The sequence below is a fragment of the Astatotilapia calliptera genome, chromosome 4, assembly GCF_964374335.1.
Source record: "Astatotilapia calliptera chromosome 4, fAstCal68.1, whole genome shotgun sequence".
NCBI classification, from domain to species: Eukaryota; Metazoa; Chordata; class Actinopteri; order Cichliformes; family Cichlidae; genus Astatotilapia; species Astatotilapia calliptera.
The window spans coordinates 5,557,955-5,577,371 of NC_137425.1; the positions used below are offsets into that span (position 1 = coordinate 5,557,955).

General features: G+C 40.5%; 2 protein-coding genes across 2 annotated transcripts; one reads left to right on the forward strand and one right to left on the reverse strand.

Annotated features, from left to right (window-relative positions):
- Positions 1 to 2,777: 2,777 nt before the first annotated feature.
- mylpfa (myosin light chain, phosphorylatable, fast skeletal muscle a) lies at positions 2,778 to 6,843 on the forward strand. The gene is made up of 7 exons (XM_026164192.2): positions 2,778 to 3,011; positions 3,615 to 3,713; positions 4,908 to 4,983; positions 5,079 to 5,183; positions 5,355 to 5,433; positions 5,527 to 5,575; positions 5,991 to 6,843. Exons 1-7 carry the CDS (start codon positions 3,009 to 3,011, stop codon positions 6,090 to 6,092), a joined length of 513 nt encoding a protein of 170 aa, XP_026019977.1. The 5' UTR covers positions 2,778 to 3,008; the 3' UTR covers positions 6,093 to 6,843.
- A 2,684-nt stretch (positions 6,844 to 9,527) lies between these two features.
- tbc1d10b (TBC1 domain family, member 10b) lies at positions 9,528 to 18,640 on the reverse strand. The gene is made up of 10 exons (XM_026164193.2): positions 18,151 to 18,640; positions 16,313 to 17,228; positions 15,497 to 15,596; positions 15,112 to 15,219; positions 14,491 to 14,597; positions 13,688 to 13,802; positions 12,353 to 12,418; positions 12,079 to 12,268; positions 11,083 to 11,237; positions 9,528 to 10,933 (listed from the first exon to the last, which is right to left on the reverse strand). Exons 2-10 carry the CDS (start codon positions 17,212 to 17,214, stop codon positions 10,010 to 10,012), a joined length of 2,667 nt encoding a protein of 888 aa, XP_026019978.1. The 5' UTR covers positions 17,215 to 17,228; positions 18,151 to 18,640; the 3' UTR covers positions 9,528 to 10,009.
- Between the last annotated feature and the right edge of the window lie 777 nt (positions 18,641 to 19,417).

Genomic DNA, 19,417 nt, shown 5'->3' on the forward strand with positions numbered 1-19,417 from the left:
CTTTGATTTATTAGTTTTTTTTTACCGAAGACCAATTTTAAAGTCATTACTTTTCCCTTTCAAAAAGACAAATCTATGAGGAAGCCATTGAGTTGTTGTTATTATTTTCAATCACATAAAGAACATGAATAAAAAACCCAAACACACACAGTGTTAAAACAACAGGCTAAATGATGTTTAAAGCAGATACAGTGGTCACCATATGCTGATATTAGAAGCAATGCAATCTGTTGTAATACTTTAAAATGTTCCACTGAAGTAAGTTGCAAGATCTAACTTGTTTAAGTAAATCCTAAAGTGTAAAAGCAGTGAATGATTATTGTGGGAGCAGATTATGGAGCCGCTTTTAAAGCTAAAACACAGAGTTTCAGTGTAGTTTAATATGGCGCTGCACGTGTTGGCACTGTCACCTCACAGTAAAAAGGTTCCTGGTTTGAATCATTGTTTCTGCGTGGAGTTGCCTGCTTCAGTTTCCTCCCACAGTGCATTTCGTCTCATGTATGAGCGATAAATGAAGTGTACAGAAAAAAATATATACAGGCAAATCTTATCTTATCCACTTCTTCCTCTTAAAAGTAAAAACTGACACCATGTGGTGTGATACATATAACTCCTGCAACGAGATGTTGATGGTCTAGTGAAACAGAGGTCAAAGGTCAACAAGAATACAAAGTAAGTACTGAGACTCAGACCCTGGAATTCCTGCACGTCCAGTGAAAACAAACACCAGCCTAATTCAGATTACTGAGGGACTGGAAACCAGTGAAAAGCAGAGATGTGACTCATCGGTGGCTGGTGGGGAGATAAGTGGAAACACAAACAGTCTCAACCACAGAACAAAAATAAATGTGCCTGATTAATGAAATGAAAACAGATTATCTCTGAAGTAGATTTGGATATAAAACCTGAAAGAGCAAATGAAGGAAAGCATTTTGCTATTTGGGGGGGGGCTGGCGGCACGTCGACAGACTGTTAGGTTTATTTAGCTATTTTGGTCGCACTCAGCTGTCCCTTTTATGCTCTTCTGGGAATGTCTGCTGCCATCACCCTGCCAAGTAATCCCTTTATATTTAAGGGGGTGGGAGCCTGAGGGGTAGACGGTGTGAGAGGGGGCCAAACAGGTGGGAAAGTGTTCATGACTGTAACCAATCAGAAAACACACACCTCTGTAGTGATGAGAAGGCAGAGCCTCAGACAGAGATTAATGGTGCTTTCAATTGTCTGGCATGTTGTCGTACATTTAAGGCTCGCAACACCCCTTCAGAAACAACAAACACACAAAAAATGAGAAAAAAACGACTTACACAAAAGAGCAACTCACACTACACATTGCAAATTAATTGCCATTCTGCTTGTAAAAGGTAGTATTGTAGTTTTCAGGCCTCAAAATTAATCTTATATATGAAGCGACTATCTGCTTCCACAATCAAAATTGTATTTAACTAAGGGACAACATATAAATGTACATGTTTAAAAATTAAATTACTGGTGTGCAAACCTTTTGGCTTATGACTATGATGTCTTTGTTTAGTCCAATAAAAAAACTAAGTTAAATATTGAAAGTTAAGTGAAGTTAAATTATCCCTGCCAGGTATTAAGTATCTAATTAAGCCACACATTATGTAATATCTAATTTTTCTCTAGGATTAAACTTTTATTAATAATTTAAGGACATTTTCTTAAAATTACTTTCCGAATGCAGGAAGTATTCGTACATTGCTCTTTTGCTACTAAATAAATGTTTCAGGCATTTCATGTATCACCCCCTGTATATCTGTGACCTACAATAGCAGAAATTGTTTAATTATTTCAATTACATTATTAATTATTATAAACATAACAATTATGTTGTTTTTATTATTTTTCATTTGTTCATGTTTCATTGTTGTGGCACTAATCTGCATCCCTAACACGTTTACATTGTTTGCACTAACATTTTAATTATTAAACAATAAGACTGTTGGATAAATAATTTGTTTAAGCTCTTTGTTTACACCTTATCCTTATTCATTTAATTCAGTTTTGGCAATGTTCCTTTTCACCATGATGGAATAGGTTTGAAAAGACTGAAAAAGAAAGAGGAAATAAATACATAAAGCTCTTTTTACAAAACAGACCAGTTTGCATTTGCATTAATGCATCCAGAAAGGACGGGGGTAAAATACAAATAGAAATTCTATATAACTAAGTCTGTAAGCATGAATATCCTCAGACACGCTCCCTTTTCTACAGCACGATTCTAAAGTATTTCAGTGTAAGGATTAAGTAAAAAAAATATTGCTTATATATCTTGCTGTTGCTCGTTTTATTAATGGCTGCATGTTTTTATGTAGTACTACGTATTTGATCCTGCTAAGCAGCTCCTGTCATCATAACTTCCATGGGAAAATCCCAGATTTGACATCAGCATCGTCACTTTGTCACGGCTTAAAAAAAGAAAGCAGCGCTGTGCACATTCAGGGTAAGAGCTGCATCAGTTGCTGAGCATATAGAATGCCTGTCAAACTGTAATATCGCAAATGGACAAACCAAAAATAAAGTCAGAGTGGCCTCTGTGCCTTTCTGCAGACGGATGGAGGTGGACAGAAGGAGGGGAGGAGAGGCAGTGTCCAGTGGTCCAACAAGTATATATGTCCTGAATGTCCTTATTAGTCCACGTGGGACTGCAAACCTGCAACATGGTCCCTCAGCTATCAAGTTTACTTAATTCCAAGACTCCCGGGTCTATTTTTGATCTCCTGTAAGGTGATACGCTGCCCCGCCATTCTGTCTCCTTCACTTTTGCCATCACTTCATCCTTGGCCATCCTCTCTCTCTCTTTCTCTCTATTTCACATACACACACACACCCTCTCGCTCTCTCTCTTTTTATTCCCATCCAAACTTGAAGCTGCGGCTAAAGTTAGATTGGCTGGTGGATGAGTATATAAGCCCCCGGGAATAAATGTATAACGCGGCTTCACACACGGTGTCTTCCCTTTCTTGATCACCCAAACCTCAGCTCTCAAGATGGTGAGTACCAGGCTTCTCACATCTCTGCACAGTGATGGTGGAAATATCTACAGGAGAGTTTGAACCAACCCCATGGATTACAAATTTATTTTTTTTGGTCTAATTTTGAAATAGAAATTCCAGAATAGAAGTGTGGATTTTGGAGAACTGGATTTTTGATGATGCAGCTGTAAAGAGGCTTGGATTCTAATGAATTGTTGCTATTAGTTGATACAAGTTTTTAGATACATTGCAAGCCAAATTGATTAGTTCGGTAAAGCTAAATTGAGGAAAAAGTATCAAGTTTATAAAATTTCACACAAGCATAACTTGTGTTAAAATCCTGTTTTTTTTAACAAGCCTGAGTGATGACCTGAACTTGAACCTGAAGTGTAATCTGGATGAGCATTGATTTCCAATCAGACAAGTTTAGAGATGCTATGCAAAATTGATTATTTTTATGATTTTAGTATAATTTATAAATCTTATATAGCTTAGAAAGGTTAATATTATTAAACATCCTATTGACATAGATTGATAAAAGTAAGGGTTACCGAATCTTGTTCCGCACTCATCAGCATCCCATATTCATTTGAAGATGATGTGCTTGTCTCTGTCCTCCAGGCACCAAAGAAGGCCAAGAGGAGGCAGGCAGCAGGAGACGGCGGCTCCTCCAATGTGTTCTCCATGTTTGAGCAGAGCCAGATTCAGGAGTACAAAGAGGTGAGGTCGTCTTCATCCCTACTCCATAAGCATCCCTGATGGCTGAACGCCCTGGAAGCGTTTGACAGTTTCCGATTAGTTGTCAAAGATATTTAAATAGCCTCAGAATCTGAATCTGTGCAGAATTTGAGTTTGGTTTAGCAACTCTAAGGATCTGTTTTCACAGCGGTTGCTTTTTTGCATGCTTCCACTTCTCCCCTGACAGTTTAATAATCATAGGAATGTCGTTAGGAGCAGCGCTGAAATTTCGACACCATCTGAACCTCTGACTCCCCCCGTCCTAGCTACTGTCAGCTGTCACAGCTGGGTAAAGTCTGGGATGCCAAAGAGATTAAACTAACCCCTGTTATGATGCAGAAAAGAAAAACAAAGGGGTTAGACTCACTTTTGGGCATGACATATTTTTAAAGGTTTATTTTTCAGATGCCACTGAACATTTGATAAGATTAGAAAGAAAAGACAAAGAGCAAAAGGAAAAAGTGTAAAAAATAAAGATTAAAGGTTGTGTGTCAGAGTTCATTAAGGTCAGGGAGACTTGATTTGAGAAGAGCACGCCGACACGACTCTAGATAACGATGGTGTCCGGGTTTTCAGTGTGTTGCCAAGTGATGTGAGCTCCAAATAGACCATATTTATCCCCTGATAAGTGATACAGGCTTCTTAAGTGCCACACAGGAAACACATGTAATAATGATTAGGATGATCTTAGCACATTGCATAGATGGAAAGCTAGCAGGCAGCAGGATGTATTTGTAACTATCAGTACAAATGTGTGTGTGTGAGAGAGAGAGTAAGGAAAAGGAGAGCAAGGGGAGAAGGTGGAAAGAAAGGTCAGTGAGTGAAGTTCAAGTCCAAGTCCAAGGGGTTATCTTAAGTTTCATGGTTGTAAGATGCAGAGCAGATCAGATAGCTGTACTCTAATGATACTTTCCCAAATTAACATGTAAGAAAAGACTGGGGTGGGGGGATTAAACACCCCCTCCTGCCACCAAAAGCCCACTAAGGTTCTTTCTTACACAGTATCGTCTATCGTCATTTGTGTGTCAAAGATTCTTACCAGCTGCCACTTTAATGAACAAACTATTGACAGAGGAGTTCGTAAATGCCTAAAGAGGTCTGATCCCGCCCAACCACACAGACTGCATCAGCCCCAAGTGTTTCCTTCCAATACTAAACCCAAGCGTTTCTTTCCAGGCTTTCACAATCATTGACCAGAACAGAGATGGTATCATCAGCAAAGATGACCTGAGGGACGTGCTGGCCTCAATGGGTGAGTCCAAATGGAAGCAATTCACACCCCAGAAAGCATGTGCGAATTCACTTCACGCTCTCTCTCATCTTTATTTTAATTTCTGTGCTCTTCAGGCCAGCTGAACGTGAAGAATGAGGAGCTGGAGGCCATGATCAAAGAGGCCAGCGGCCCAATCAACTTCACCGTCTTCCTCACCATGTTCGGAGAGAAGCTGAAGGGTGGGAATCCCATTTTCACCAAATGACTTACATTACACTGGCGCTAAAGTTCCCTGATTTCCTTTTAAGTGCTTTCAGATAAAGGGGTGCCAACACATGATGCACAGTTATGTGCTAATGCTAGCATATTTTCCCGCTAACACTGTGTAACCGACCCCCTGTCCTCACCAGGTGCTGATCCCGAAGACGTTATTCTTAGCGCCTTTAAAGTCCTGGACCCCGAGGCTTCTGGAAGCATCAAGAAGGAATTGTGAGGACTTTTAAAACAATCTCTTTTATCCTCTATGTTGATCCAAGTGGAAAGAATTCAGATTAAAATCTTTTTTTTTTTAACCTATTCCAGCCTTCAGGAGCTCTTGACCACTCAGTGCGACAGGTTCACCCCCGAGGAGGTAAAATCAGTAATTCCACATTTTGGCACAATGGCCCTTTGATGTTGTTACTGTATACTGTTACTCAGCCTATCTTTAAGAAATAAAATTAATTAACATTAAAGAAATTATTTAATAATTTAACAGAAGTAAGTTAAAAAGTTCTATTTTTTTTAATCTAGATTGGGATGTGGTAGTGCCCTTATTTCTTTGGATATTTGGGATGGGTCTTCCCTTTACTGACAAAAATGTACACCCAAGTCTATTTATAGACGATTTTTGTAGTCTTTAACACAAATCCTTTCTGTTCCTTTAAACATATAATTTATTATTGTTCTTCAGTGAGAGATTATTTTACTGATGGACCAAATATTTAATTATGGACCATGCTACTTTCTCAATGTGGTGAATTTCCAACTTTGCTTTTCTCCCTCAGATTAAGAACATGTGGGCCGCCTTCCCCCCTGATGTTGCTGGCAACGTAGACTACAAGAACATCTGCTATGTCATCACACACGGAGAGGAGAAGGAGGAGTAAAGAAAAAGCTAGAAGACAAGAAAGACAACAATCCCTTTGCTATTCTGCCTTCCCTGTCCTTTTCTTTCCTCCTTTCTTCCCACTCACCTTCTGTGTAAGCCCAGGTGCACAGCCGCTCATGTTTAAACCAAAGACTTGTCACACTGACACATGAGATGACTGACGCCCGAGGGATGTCTATGTTTGCTTATGGGGAATAAGGATGATTATTAATAATAAAAATGATCCTGTAACATCATTTCCAACTTTTCTTTCCGTGCAAACAGCTTCTGTCGTCTCACCTCTTCGTCTCTGTGTGGCCGGTCACTAGCCTCAAAGGTGCTTTAGCGTGAATGAATCGCGTCCCCTCTGCTTCCCTCGGTATCTGAGAGGAACACATTATTTGGAGGGACACACCAAGCATGAGGACTTCATTCCAAATTTTGAAGATGTCCTTCTGAGTAGAGGAGGTGGGGACAGAGAATTTGCAGGTTAGATTAGGAAAAAGTTACCTCATTAAAGTGATGGAAACTTAATTTATTTGAAAAGTTTAAAAAAAAAAAAAAGAAAGAAAAGGTTGAAGGAGAGGAGAGAAAGGGCCGAAAGAAAACATTCAATTCTTCGATTCCTTTCCCTCCCCTCCTTCTAGCAACTAACAAATCACCTTTTTTTTTCCATAAGCTGACTTGAATCCAGTGACTGGACTCTTCCTCACCTTTCCTGTAATGAATAAAAGGGAAAAAAAACTGAATAAAATCTCTTTTCTTTTGTACAATAGTGTGTCTGTTCAGTGGCTTTGTGGGGCAGGGTTTGAGCAGCAAAAGTCACCCATCTGGTAACATCTGGTGGAGCTTCGTCCTGCCAAATATGGCTGAAACAATTATAAATAAAAACAGACGAGGACGACTCTTAATTTCAAAATTGAATGCTGGTTATTTAAATCCAGCCTAGATTTTTAATCTTTCCAAACATGTAAGCCACACACCAAAAAAGAAAAACATTACCCAAGTGATTTAATATATTATGGTTTATTACTCATCACAAATGTCATTATCATCATTAATTATAAATACAACAGTTGCAGATCTGAAGGAATGAATTCAATTAGCTATGATTTTATTTCACTTTCGCCAGAGAAGAGAGTGACATGTAAACTTAAAGACACTAAAGACGTAACGGCATAGAAAGAAAAAAAAAAAAACCCACACAGCTGAGACATTTTCCTTTTTTGAAATGTTTGCATCAGTTGAGTTATTCCCAATGAAATGTACTTAAGAATTACAGCTTCAGGGTCAATGGAGAAATGCACAAAGGACTTGATACAAATAGGCTTTGTCACTATTGCAGAGCAGAGCAAAGAGCAGCTAGTGTCAGATTCATTTGATCATCACGTCACCTCCAGCTCCCTGAACAAAGACAAACGACACCATCATCCAGATGTGAGCTGCGAGGACATATTGCTCATAAATACCATAATCCGCGGGCCTGAAAGTGTTAAAGGAAAGGAAAAAAAAAACAAAAAACAAAAAAAAAACATGTGGTGAAGCACAAAATCCTTTCCCCCACCCCCTGACGGCACCACTCAGATCAGCACGAGGTAAAATCAGTGCTGCTGTCACCACATAGACACACGCCAACAGTCATGATGAAGCAAAGTTTGCATAGATGTGTTCAGATTATCCACACTAAACACTACACTTAATCTGTGCCTATAATGCGCTGACGTCGAAACAGAAGAGGGAAAGAGAGTGTGTGTGTGATATTCATATTCATATATAAATGACAGCCCTGTGAAGACCTGAAACAAGTGGGAAAACGATGAATATGGAGGACATGTTGGCTACAAGTACACGAAAGTCCCTCTAATCATCAACTACCAAACAGTACAGCTAAAGAGCATCAATGTTTGTTTTTCTTGCCATCAAATGGTTTACACTAACTACCTGGCACTATTCATCATATACTGACAGGGTTCAGCGCCACTTAATGTATGCATAAATATGTTACAGTACAGAACATTGAGTGTAAATACATTAGGGAGTTAGTCCATAAGTCATTATGAATGTTACAACACAACTTGGTGAGACAGAAGTACTTAAGATGTTCAATTAAAAACCACTTTTTAGTATATGACACAGTACAAAGACCTTCAGTTCCTAAATATTCTGCCAAAGTCAATCGTTCTAAAGGTTGTTCTCTCAATCTAAGGCTCATTTTCCCCCCCACACTCAAGTCTGTTAATACTGCACTTCAGTAAACTGGAGACTCGTGAACCTAAGCTGACCAAACCAACAGTGAAAGTAAACCAAAAGACATGCATTGAGTTTGCTGAAGCTGAAGACTTAATGTGCAAAAAGAAAACAAAAAAGAAAACAAGAAATGAAATAAAAATAAAAGACTTTGAACAGTTCCTCTGCAACTACGCTGTGTAGTCAGCCTCTATTCCAGTCAACCAGGTGTCTCTCACTTAGATAGAAAAATACTCAGATCCAAAATAATAATAATAATTCATAATATACTATATTTGATTAAATTAACCACTTTTTACATAAATACATCAGAGCCCAAAAGGTCAAAGATCAGAGGTTAATGCTACATTGGCACACCTGGCACCTCCAGTCAAGTGGCTTCCTATAGGTCCACAAGGCTGAAACCAGCCTGCTGAGACGCTTGTTCTCCATGTCACCGCACTAAAGGAGTGGTCACCTTCAGTGGTGCTTTGTGACAAAATGACAAGTGCAAAAAAACCCAAAACAAACAAACAAAAAAACAAGAAAAATTCTTCATTCTCTTACGATAATTGAAATCACATTCTAATGAGTTAAGGACCCCATACCTGTGCACACTATTTTGTTCAATGAAACTGAAATAATACTAAACTCACAGAAGGATATTTGGTCTGCAGGAGTTGTGCACAGATACTGCTTGCATGTTAGCACACAAGCAATTTACTGATAATGTTGTACCTCCTTTTTTAACCTTTGAAAAAAACAACAAAAAAACCCCCCTAAAACCTGAAATAAAAACATTACCTGCTTATCCAAAACACAAAAAAAAAAGAAAAAAAAAAAGAGTGACCCATTAAAACACTGCCGTCACTAACAGACTACAAGGTATGGTTTTTCCTCTACTTCCCCCTCTTTTGTTTTTGTTGTTTTTTTTAAATCTAATCTAGTAAAAGTTTGAAAACACAGAAGGGGTTCAATGGTAGTTTGACTTAAAACAAAAAAGGGAGGCCACACAAAGCACATTGACACATTTCACTACACTACTAAGGCACAGACAACATTAAACGTGACAATAAATACATCCTCAACAATACTACTAGCATTTCTGTCTTCAGTGCCTGCGTTTGAGACTTTAAATGATTTATTTCCGTTTTCTCCCCTCCCCCAAATAACCCTTTTCATCAGATGAGACGCGACGGGGCATTTGGAGTGTTAACACGATCCTATGTATCGTAGGTAGACCTTTTATTTACATTTTCTATGGCACCGTAACAACTTCTGCAAGCGTTTGAGATGATTTTCCCCTCACACCACTGCCATCCGTTTAATTAAAATAATTAAAAAAAGAAGAGGAAAAAAAAAGAATTTAAAAAACTAAAACAGAAAGTGACTGCAATCCTTTATATATATAATAATTAAAAAAAAGTTTCACAGTCCATGCTCCAGTTGGGGAAAAAAAGAAAGAAAAAAAGGAAATTTTGTCCCATCTCACAAGAGGCAAAAAGTGCTGTTGAAACCATGATCCAGTTTTCTCCAACATAGTCCTTACACTACTTTAAATCCTTGAAATGATGCATTATATAGGAAGCCATCCCATTTTTATATTAGTCACTGTTTTTGGGGATCTTTTGTTCCCCTGACCTCTTTTTTGTGTTGTTTTGTTTGTTCAGCCTCCCTTTTTTTGTTATCCTGGAATGACGAGGTGGAAAATTAGGCCGACTCTTTCGCTGCTGCAGCTCCATTTTTGTCCTCTGCATCCCCTCCTCCTTTGTCTTTTTTCTTGCCCCCTTTCTTCTTCTCTTTTTCTAGCTTCTCTTTCTCTTTTTTGAGCCTCTCTTTTTCAGCCTTTTCTTTTTCCTTTTTTTCCTTCTGTTTTTTCTTCTCGTCTTCTTTCTCCTTCTTCTTGTCCTCTTTGCTTTTCTTCTTCTTCTTTCCTTCTTCCTCCACATTTGCGGCATCAGCTGATGGGGGTGCAGTTTCTTTTTTTGAATCTGGTAATGGGGGCAGAGGGGTGTTGTTTGCAGTAGGAGACGGGATAGTGGGAGTAATTTGCTCCGAGACGATCTTAGGAGAGGGGGCCAGAGTAGTGGGGGGTTGTGGTGTGCTTTGCATTGGGGCCGAAGAAGCAGGCTCGCCCTGTGCTGATGTGCTCTCTGAGGCTGGAGCAGGACCATGAGATGAACTAGCCACCTTTGATACTAAGGGGCTCTGCGGTGCTGCCTTATGACCTGCCCCTGGGGGCATAGGTGGTTTCTGGCTGGGCCCTCGGTTCGAGCTCGATGTTACTGCGGGTGGTGACGGAGGTGGAAAGCCCTCAAATCCTGACGGCCCTGAGAAGGAGCCCTTCTTGGCGTGGGAGTGGAAAGGAGCCTTAGATTTGCGGAAGCCAGGGAGTGACAGCAAACTGGAAGAGGCCCTGAGGGGTCCTGGTGGTGGGATCGAGCTTCCTAGGAAAGAGAAGCTTCCACCAGAGCTGATGGAAGCAGCTCTGCGTTTGTACTCAAAGATAGCTCTTGTACCGTGAAGGCGGCGTCCCGGCTGGTGCATAAGTTCCCCTCTGGACTCCCTCCACTTCCTCACCTGAATGTTGCACTCTCTCTCTATGAGTGCCTCAGTCACTGGGAGAGCGACGATCTGGACAACAAAACATCAGACAAAGTAGAGACAGACAGAGGAAGTGAGGATAACAAGATGAGCCACAACAGGATAAAATGACTAATAACTCGTGTCTCTGAGTAAAAACAGAAACAAGCTTTATGTACACGGCCTCCATAAGCACTGACCTCCTGTACCAATATGTCCTCTCTGATAGTGTCGGGTGAGATGTTTCTTAGACGCTCCATGGTCTCATACATGCCCTGAAGTTCCCGAAGTTTATCCACAGAACCAAGCATCTGTTTCAGCAGCACCAGGCCGACACGGAAGACTATCTTCACTCCTACACACAGACACTTAAGTTAGGTTTCTTTCAATCTAGAAAAACTAGATCTAGAAAAAAAAAGCAGTTCTCAAAGTTCTGTTAAAGGGGATAATTATGCATTTTCTTATTTTCACAAGTCATAAACACCGATACAGTTGAGGACACAGACATTTTCTATTCTTGGTTGCGTACGATGTAAATGAGGGCTGATATTCCTAATATGGTCATCTCAGGCACACCGCTCTGGCTGCGACCACAGAAGAGGGCGGGGCATCTGTGGTTGCAGCCACACCGCCACGTTTCGAGCATTTTTGAATAGAGCAGCTTTAAAGGGAGGAGAAAGGGGAGCTACAATAGCTTGAAGAGGATGAACACTATGACTGCAAAAGCCCCAGCGCCAGATAAACGTGGGTTACTTTGAATGGTGGATCATGAAAAACTACTACAGCAGAATCCAATAGCGAAAATACAGAGATGGAAAAAACACCCTTTTTCTCTTTTTCCACAGGATTAAAATAAAAATTATTTAACAAAAAAACAAAACAGTAAAATGCTGCATTCTTACAGCTCCTGCATTTAATCAAATCAGGTTGCTGGTCGTAAAGTACCTGCTATTTACATTTTAAATTTAATTTGATGCATTTGGGTTTTATTTTTTTGCCGTTTTATTTTATTCTATTGTTCTTAACTTATTTAATATTTTAAAGCGCTTTATAAATAAAATCGGATTGGATATTTAAGGTCAGACTGTTTCATGCACATTTGCAAGTAATTTCTAAACAGAGGTACATGGATCAAATTCACTAAACAGACAAAAGCGCTGCCAACTGGCTATGAAACCTGTAGATATTAACGGTACCTTCACAGAAGAACATGTCCCATACACGCAGGACACAGGACCATGGTAAAGTGCGTGAGAAGATACACATGAACCACTCCGTCATGTAGAGAATGGGATCAATCTTGAACTTCTTAAGATGACGATACGCCATTGGACACGTGCGACGCAGCACAGAGAAAAAGATTTCGCCATCAAGTTGAATCGCTTCCTAAAGGAAAAAAATAAATAAAACAAAATTATTAAAACTGAGATAACTGTGTAACAGACTAGCAATACATGTTTATTCACTCACCAGCCCTGCACTGTAGTAGCCAGGAAGATATTTCTCACATATTTGGACGAGGCACCAAAACGCTTGCTGTGAAAGAGAAAGAAAAGTTAAAGGCTTGCACAGCAAACAATAAATTGTAGATTGAAAAACAAATATATTCTGACTTATTATAGTGTGGGAGAGGACTATGTGGACACTACACTACAAGTAGATTGCAAAATACTAAGAAACAATATAAAAAGTAGAACTTCTCATCAGTGTTGTAACCACAATTGAGTATAATCCGAGTGCGTTTAAAGCAGATATGTGCATTATTATGCCCTCTGCTGCTACATGTGTTTGCTAAGCAAGTGTGTTTAATATTAAAGCATTAACCACTAAAACAAAGAGCAAAACTCGACTGAACAACATCAATCATTTCCTGAATACATCTTTTTATGTCAAACAAACAAACAAACAAACAAAAATCAGCTTGCCCAGCTTTAAATAGATGTTGGTTTCATAAGAAAGCATTATCTGAAAAAGAATCTACAAGTCTAATTGTGACAAAGAGATAAAGGTGCAGTTTGCTATGAGGTACTGACGTGAGAAAACAAGCCTTACATAACACAGTTCGCGCTCACCTGTTTATTTAAAGAAATGAGCAAACTTAGATTTCACACTGCGACAGTAACATTTAAGCAGGCGTGGTCACAATACTGTAAAAACATCAGCCCACGCTATTTCCATCGCGGACAGAAGTGAGGTCACAGAAAGAAATGATGTCACCTTGTAATATGGGTTAGGGGCGGTGCAATAAGCATTTTAGGCTTCTTCGGTCTCCTATTTTTAATTAAGAAGACTTTCCAGTGAAATAGCAACCAAATAAAGTCACGTTTCAGATGCGTTTTGTTTTCTCGCTCTGCCTACTCTCTTTTGTCACGCGCCCTCTCTTTATTAACGTGTCAGCAGAGGAGGGATAAATAGAAAGACCAAGGCTAAAACAAAACATCCCTGATTTCTAAGAAAGTCTGACCACACACATAGCTAAAGGTTGTAAGATTAACTCATCATCCAATGCGTCAATTCATCCAGTTTCCTTTTTTTCTCTTATGTGAAAACAAACGCTGCACACCGGATTTAAAACACTGCTTCAAATGATACATGTTTAGATATGGAGGACAAAAGTAAACTGGACGGTATTTAACGTACCTGCATTTATTTTAGTTCTTTTGTAGTAAAAACAGACTTTCACCACAAGTCATTGTTCATATATTTATGAGACTTTCTCAAGAAATCACGCTTCTGAAGTCATCATTGTGAAACTAACACTCAAAACCTAATGAGAAACAGTACCCTAACCATTCCACCCCTCACCTCTGCAGGCATGTGCATGAGCAGTACTGCAGCCACCGGCGCTTGGGCCTGGCAGTAACCCTCATCGGGCCGGTAGATGGTGTAGGCCTTGAGGATTCGGTATAGATCCTGTTGCCTGCAAGAACAAGCATGACAATTATTCAGTGGCTTACGAGGGGAACTTGGGTGTTACCTCCAGTTCATGAGCTATTCAAAAAAAAAAATTACATAAATAATAATAAATAATTTCTTTCAATAAACTTGAAAGAAAATGAAAGAATATTAATTATTCTATACAAGGATTACTTCAAACATCTTTTTAAAGTACACATTTGTTTTGTTCATTGGCTTTGTTTTGTCACGTTACCCTTTTTTTTCATTTCATCTTTGAATGTCTGATATCACTATTACTGCTATCTTTGATTCTGCCTTTAATCGAATCCAATTTGTTTTATTGTGGAAGCCAATTTTCCCTAAAAAACAATAACAAAAGTTTTTGATAAAGCCTCAAAAAAATAAATAAAAAAAATAAAAAAATTATGTTTTATTGCTGATTGCAGACCCACAGCCAGCAGCTTTTATTAGTCCTTTTTCAATGAGCTATTGTGATTCTGTGTTTTATTCAGGATATTATTATATGGCACAGCCTTAATGTTTACCGACAGATATAGTAACATCCTACTGTGACCCTGCCCTGATACGCAGCTACAAAGATCAAATCATTTCCAAGTAGTGCAGAGTGCATGGTGTTCCTTTTTTAATCAATCCTGCATGCCATGGTTCCTCTGGTATAAAATAGACTGTGTTTGTGTTTATTGTTTTACCCATGGCCACCGCGAGCAGCAAACATCTCATGAAAGGGGAACTGCCTGTGGAGATCCTTCTCTATAATGTCCAACCATTTAGCCTCTCCCTGCTCTCTCTCCAGCTCCTGTAGCGAAAGAGAAAACAAACAAACAAACAAAAAAGTTATCAATAAATTCTCTGGAAATTATTTTTTAGCCATAAAAGTGGATTATACAGGACGTTTAATTATTAACTAAAAATAAAAAAGCTGGCAAAGAAATTCTTTCATAGATAAGAGGAACAATAAGTTAGTAAATGGCTGGACACCGCCTAGTCAAAGCCAGACCCTCTCAGAGGGGCAGGGCATCAACAGGCAGGATTACTGGTCCTGATAAGAGGCTTATTGCTCACTAGGCCTGCGCCTGCGCCCCTTTAGCACTCCTGGAGCTGCAAGTGGCCTTCTCAGCCCCACTACAAGCCACTTAGTCAATACTAAAGATATCTCCCAAAATGTTTTCAAACCAGCTGCAATTGTCTTAAATTGAAAGAGAATTAAGTTGAATAACAGAGATCAAATAATTTGTATTTATTCCACTTTCTACATTGAATAAATGAAAACTAGTTCATTAGTGCTAAAAATGACATGACAACTGTGATACCTCAAATTTCCCAGGGTTGTCTCTTAGAAGCTCCTCACTGTTGGACAGCAGCTGCCAGGCTCTTGCTCTGAGAGAGGATGGAATCCCCTTCCTACAGCGCAGCTTCACCTGTAAGGCAGACATTTAGGCCATCGGCTCTGACATAATGTTTACCCATCATTAATTCATACTATATGTTCTTTTGGGGGGGGGGGGGGGGGGGGGGGGTTCTGTGTGTGTGATTCTAGTTTTTACTGGCAGCAGTGACGTTATAAATAATGATTTTCAACTTGAATGTTTCATTAATAAAGATCAGATGTGCGACTTGATTGTTCTGTTATTTAATTTTTTAGCAGTTCTGTTCTCACTTTTACCATCACATACTGAAAGGCTGCTGTGTGTGTACCTTCTGGAAGCGATGTTTGACCCACTTATCCCAGTGGCAGAACATGTCAATCCATTTCATCTCCCGCTGTCGTGCAACTTCAATTCGAACTTCCTTTTCACTGCAATAGTGAGTAATATAAAATGACTTTATGCTGACAGAATGAGGAAGTTCTTTGTTCTTTTGATACCACTAAAAACTACACTTTGAGCACTTGAATCTAACGACACGAATGGCTTGCCTCAATTTGCAGAACATTTTGCTAACTCACAGAAAATCACGAACAATGGCAGGAATTGACTGGCACTGACACCCAGGGCAAATCAATAAGACTTTAATTATTCAACAGAGGAAGAGCAATTAGCTTGCCAGAAAAGTAAAAGCAAATCTGACAAAAAAAGGGGAGGAAGAGAGCAGATGGGTGCGATGGGAAATACAACACAGACAGAGTCAGTACATAATGAGTCACAAAAGCGCTCTCAGCACTATCTGAGTCAGACCAAGGGGAGATAAAGGACAGACAGATATGTTTAGAGTAGCATAGAAGAAGAGGAAGGCAGGAAAGGGAGGCTGGGATGGATCTCTGTGAGTCAGATGGTGTAAAGTGGCCATAGGAAAACAGTCAAGCAAGAGTTACACTTTTCTGAGTAAACCAATTCTGTGGTCATGATTTAATAGTGTCTCATATTACAAATAGTGATCCACCTGCAGTGAAGCCAAGCATGAAAAAGCAGATTTTTGCTATGCTTTGTTTAAAATATTAATATTACACAGCGGCACAGCACATGCTTTTGTACAGTAGCTGGGAGTGTGTGTGACTGGTTAATGTGTACTTACCCCCCTTCACTGTACTGATTCCCACCTAGGAAGCCATACTTGTCAGTGCGTCTGACAGTTAGGCCATTAATCTCTGAATCTGACCCCACGGAGCTGCCATCTTCTCCCAGTCCAGACAGAGACTCCAAAGTTCCAGACATCAGACTGGCTGACTCAAGGTAACTGAGGGTGTCTGGTGCCGGCCGGGGTTTGGGTAGAGCGAAGGACAACGGTGGCTCTTGGATCAGGGGGAGTGGTGGGCTGTGGGGTTCAGCTCTGGTAGGAGTAGCAGGCAGTTCTCCCATCCTGGCTTCATTGGGAGTACCAGGCTTTGGGTACAAAGGTGGAGGCTCGTTTGGAGCATTTTGTGCTTCTTGGAGCGGCTGAGGTTTTTCTCCTTCAGCTGCTGCTGCTGATGATGATGATAAGACTGGAGGAGCAGGTGCGGGATTGGGACCTGCAGTCGTCTGGGGTTGTCCCACTTTAAGTTGAGCTTCTTCTACAACAGGATTTGGGTTACAGGTGACTTGCTGGTTAGGGTATAGGTTAGGACCAGGATTTAGATCAGGAGAGGGGGATGCCTGTGCCACTTCGCTTGGAGCTGGTGGCTTTCCTGCTGATTCTTCATTCCCTGGAGCAGGCTCCTGTACCGATGATAGAAGGGAAGCCTCAGCTGTGAGGTCGGGAGGATTTGAGGATCGGCGGGGAATCAAGGGGGACCCCCCTGCCAGTACTGCAGAAGTTTTTCCACTCAAAGCTTTGTCATTAAAAAGGGAAGACTTGGGTATGGACACCTCCCTGGGAGACTCTGTAGCAGTGCTGTTAGGTGGAGGAAGCCCTGGTGATGACGGAGGGATAGATGGAGCTGCATGAGGATCACCCAAAGCAGGTGGGGATGGGGATAAGGTGGAAAGCTCAGCCATGGTTCCACTCTCTCCTTTAGAAAAAGAAAAGAAAGACAAGCAGTTGAATTTTAATTGTAATAATATTAAACTCACAGCTACACAAATAATGCTTCTACAGAGGGATAAAGACACAAATCTTAACAGCAACGGGTCAATAATAAAATAAAACATGGGTGTGAAAGTGTATGAAAACAGACTTCTAACAATTCCTTTGCAACTCTTCTTAAAACAGAAGCAGTTTAAGAATGAGTCAAAATTTTTAATTAATATTATTTTTAAACTAATATAATACATTCACTATAAAAAGATTCACAGCCCATCCCAGATTTCCCTCATAACATCAAGTGTGCTATCAACATAAACCTAACACCAATAGATACACGAAGCTACATTTCCTCTTTTGCCACGAAAGCCTATATTGTACAGTGAAGTGATAGTGGTGTGTCTACATAATTCAGGAACTTCTTATTTGTAGTCACACAAAGGCTCACGGCAAAAAACACACAAAAATGAAAACTCTTAGCAAATACATCAGAAATGTACTTAATCGATGATTAAGCCAGTGTCCCAGAAAATGCAATTTCCTCATTACATGCACGAGTGCACTGGTACTCAACAAAGCGGACGGACAACCATGGTGATCCAGCTTTTTTGCTGATGGAGCAGGTTCATGTTTGTGGTGGCTTCTCCAGACAGCTATGTGTTACGAGCTAGCAGCTAATAACACCACCACAATAGTCACAGTCACTGTGTTGTTATGTCCTCTCAAGAGGCCTTGCTACAAGCGACTCGACTTCCCGATTCAGCGCGCTAAGGCAACATTTTACGAGCAGCTAATAGTTAACACCCACCCTGCCTCCCTGCCAGGCCCCAGCTGAGCAACGTCCACAGGCCTTGTCCACCCCGCCGCTGCCCCCCTATCAACTATAACTTCAACTCCACTCTTCAACTCACCCACACCGGCGTGTCACTGTGATCGGTCCGCCTGGATAGCCAGCCAGGGGGTTCCTGTCGTCTCGTCCCCCCGCCACAGCTCCGGTTCCGTAACCTTATCCAATTAATGAGAACACGAAAAGGCGACACAGGGGCAGGAACCGCTGAACGGGGAGATGAGCTGGGAGAACAAACGTCCCGCAATCCGTGAGCTAGCTAGCTAAGTTAACAGCTAGCTAAGTTAGCTTATTTAACTATTAGCATTAGCCCCGATAGTGTTCTGTTTCTGTTAGCCGTGCTAGCTAGCGGGATGCCTCGGTACCGCGGTTACACATGCGCACTTGTTCGACGCATTCTCACCAAAGTCAAGCGAGTCTGTAAGTGATAATTTTCATTTTGTAATAGGCCGACTTTCTGTGATCAGATGTCCAGGCACAGCCGCAGGGGCTCGGCAGACACGAACAGCCTGTATTTCCTACTGACAGCTACGCGCGCGTTCGCGTCAAAAGACGACAAGCACGCACACGTACAGGAACCTCCCTGCTTACACACTGTCATTGCTTCCATAAAAACTAATTTAGAAATTCGGGATAATATCAATAGATATGTCTAATTTTTTATTGTTGTGAACAATGACGTTTGTTTCTTATATATCTATGTTAAACACCCCCACTGCACTGTTTACTACTTTGGATTGTTATGTTAATGGGAAGTGTTTCACTAATGGCTGAATGGTTCTTTTTGTCAGTGTCACCATCTTCAAACCATACATCACTACCGCCTTGTAAATCTTTTCTTTCACTCTTGTTGCTATCCTTTTGTGAAAAATCACCCCTGGTGCTTGTCTCCACCTGCTTCAACTCACCTGGCCTGCAATTTCCTTCCATGTTTACTATTACACCTGTCTCTGTCTCATTCACACACATTTTCTGCTATGCTTCTATTGAGTTTATGTTTCATATATCTTTTATTAGAAGCAAGTATCACAATTGTTACAGGTTAGTAGGATATATGCCCCCTTTCTGCTTCTATTGAGTTTAATTCAGCATATCTTCACCTTTCCAGGTTTTCTTCCACCTTTTACCTACTTTCATTGTCATCATAGTTCATAGAGACTCCTGCCTGACCTCATCTGTCATTCTGTCCAACACCAATGCAAACAAGAAAGAGCTCAGAGCTAATATCCGATGTAGTCCCACCCACACAGAGCAAGGCGTTCTGACCTTCTCTACTCTTCATCAGCAGTCTCAAAACAAACATCTCATCTGCAGTGCTCTTTCTTGGCATG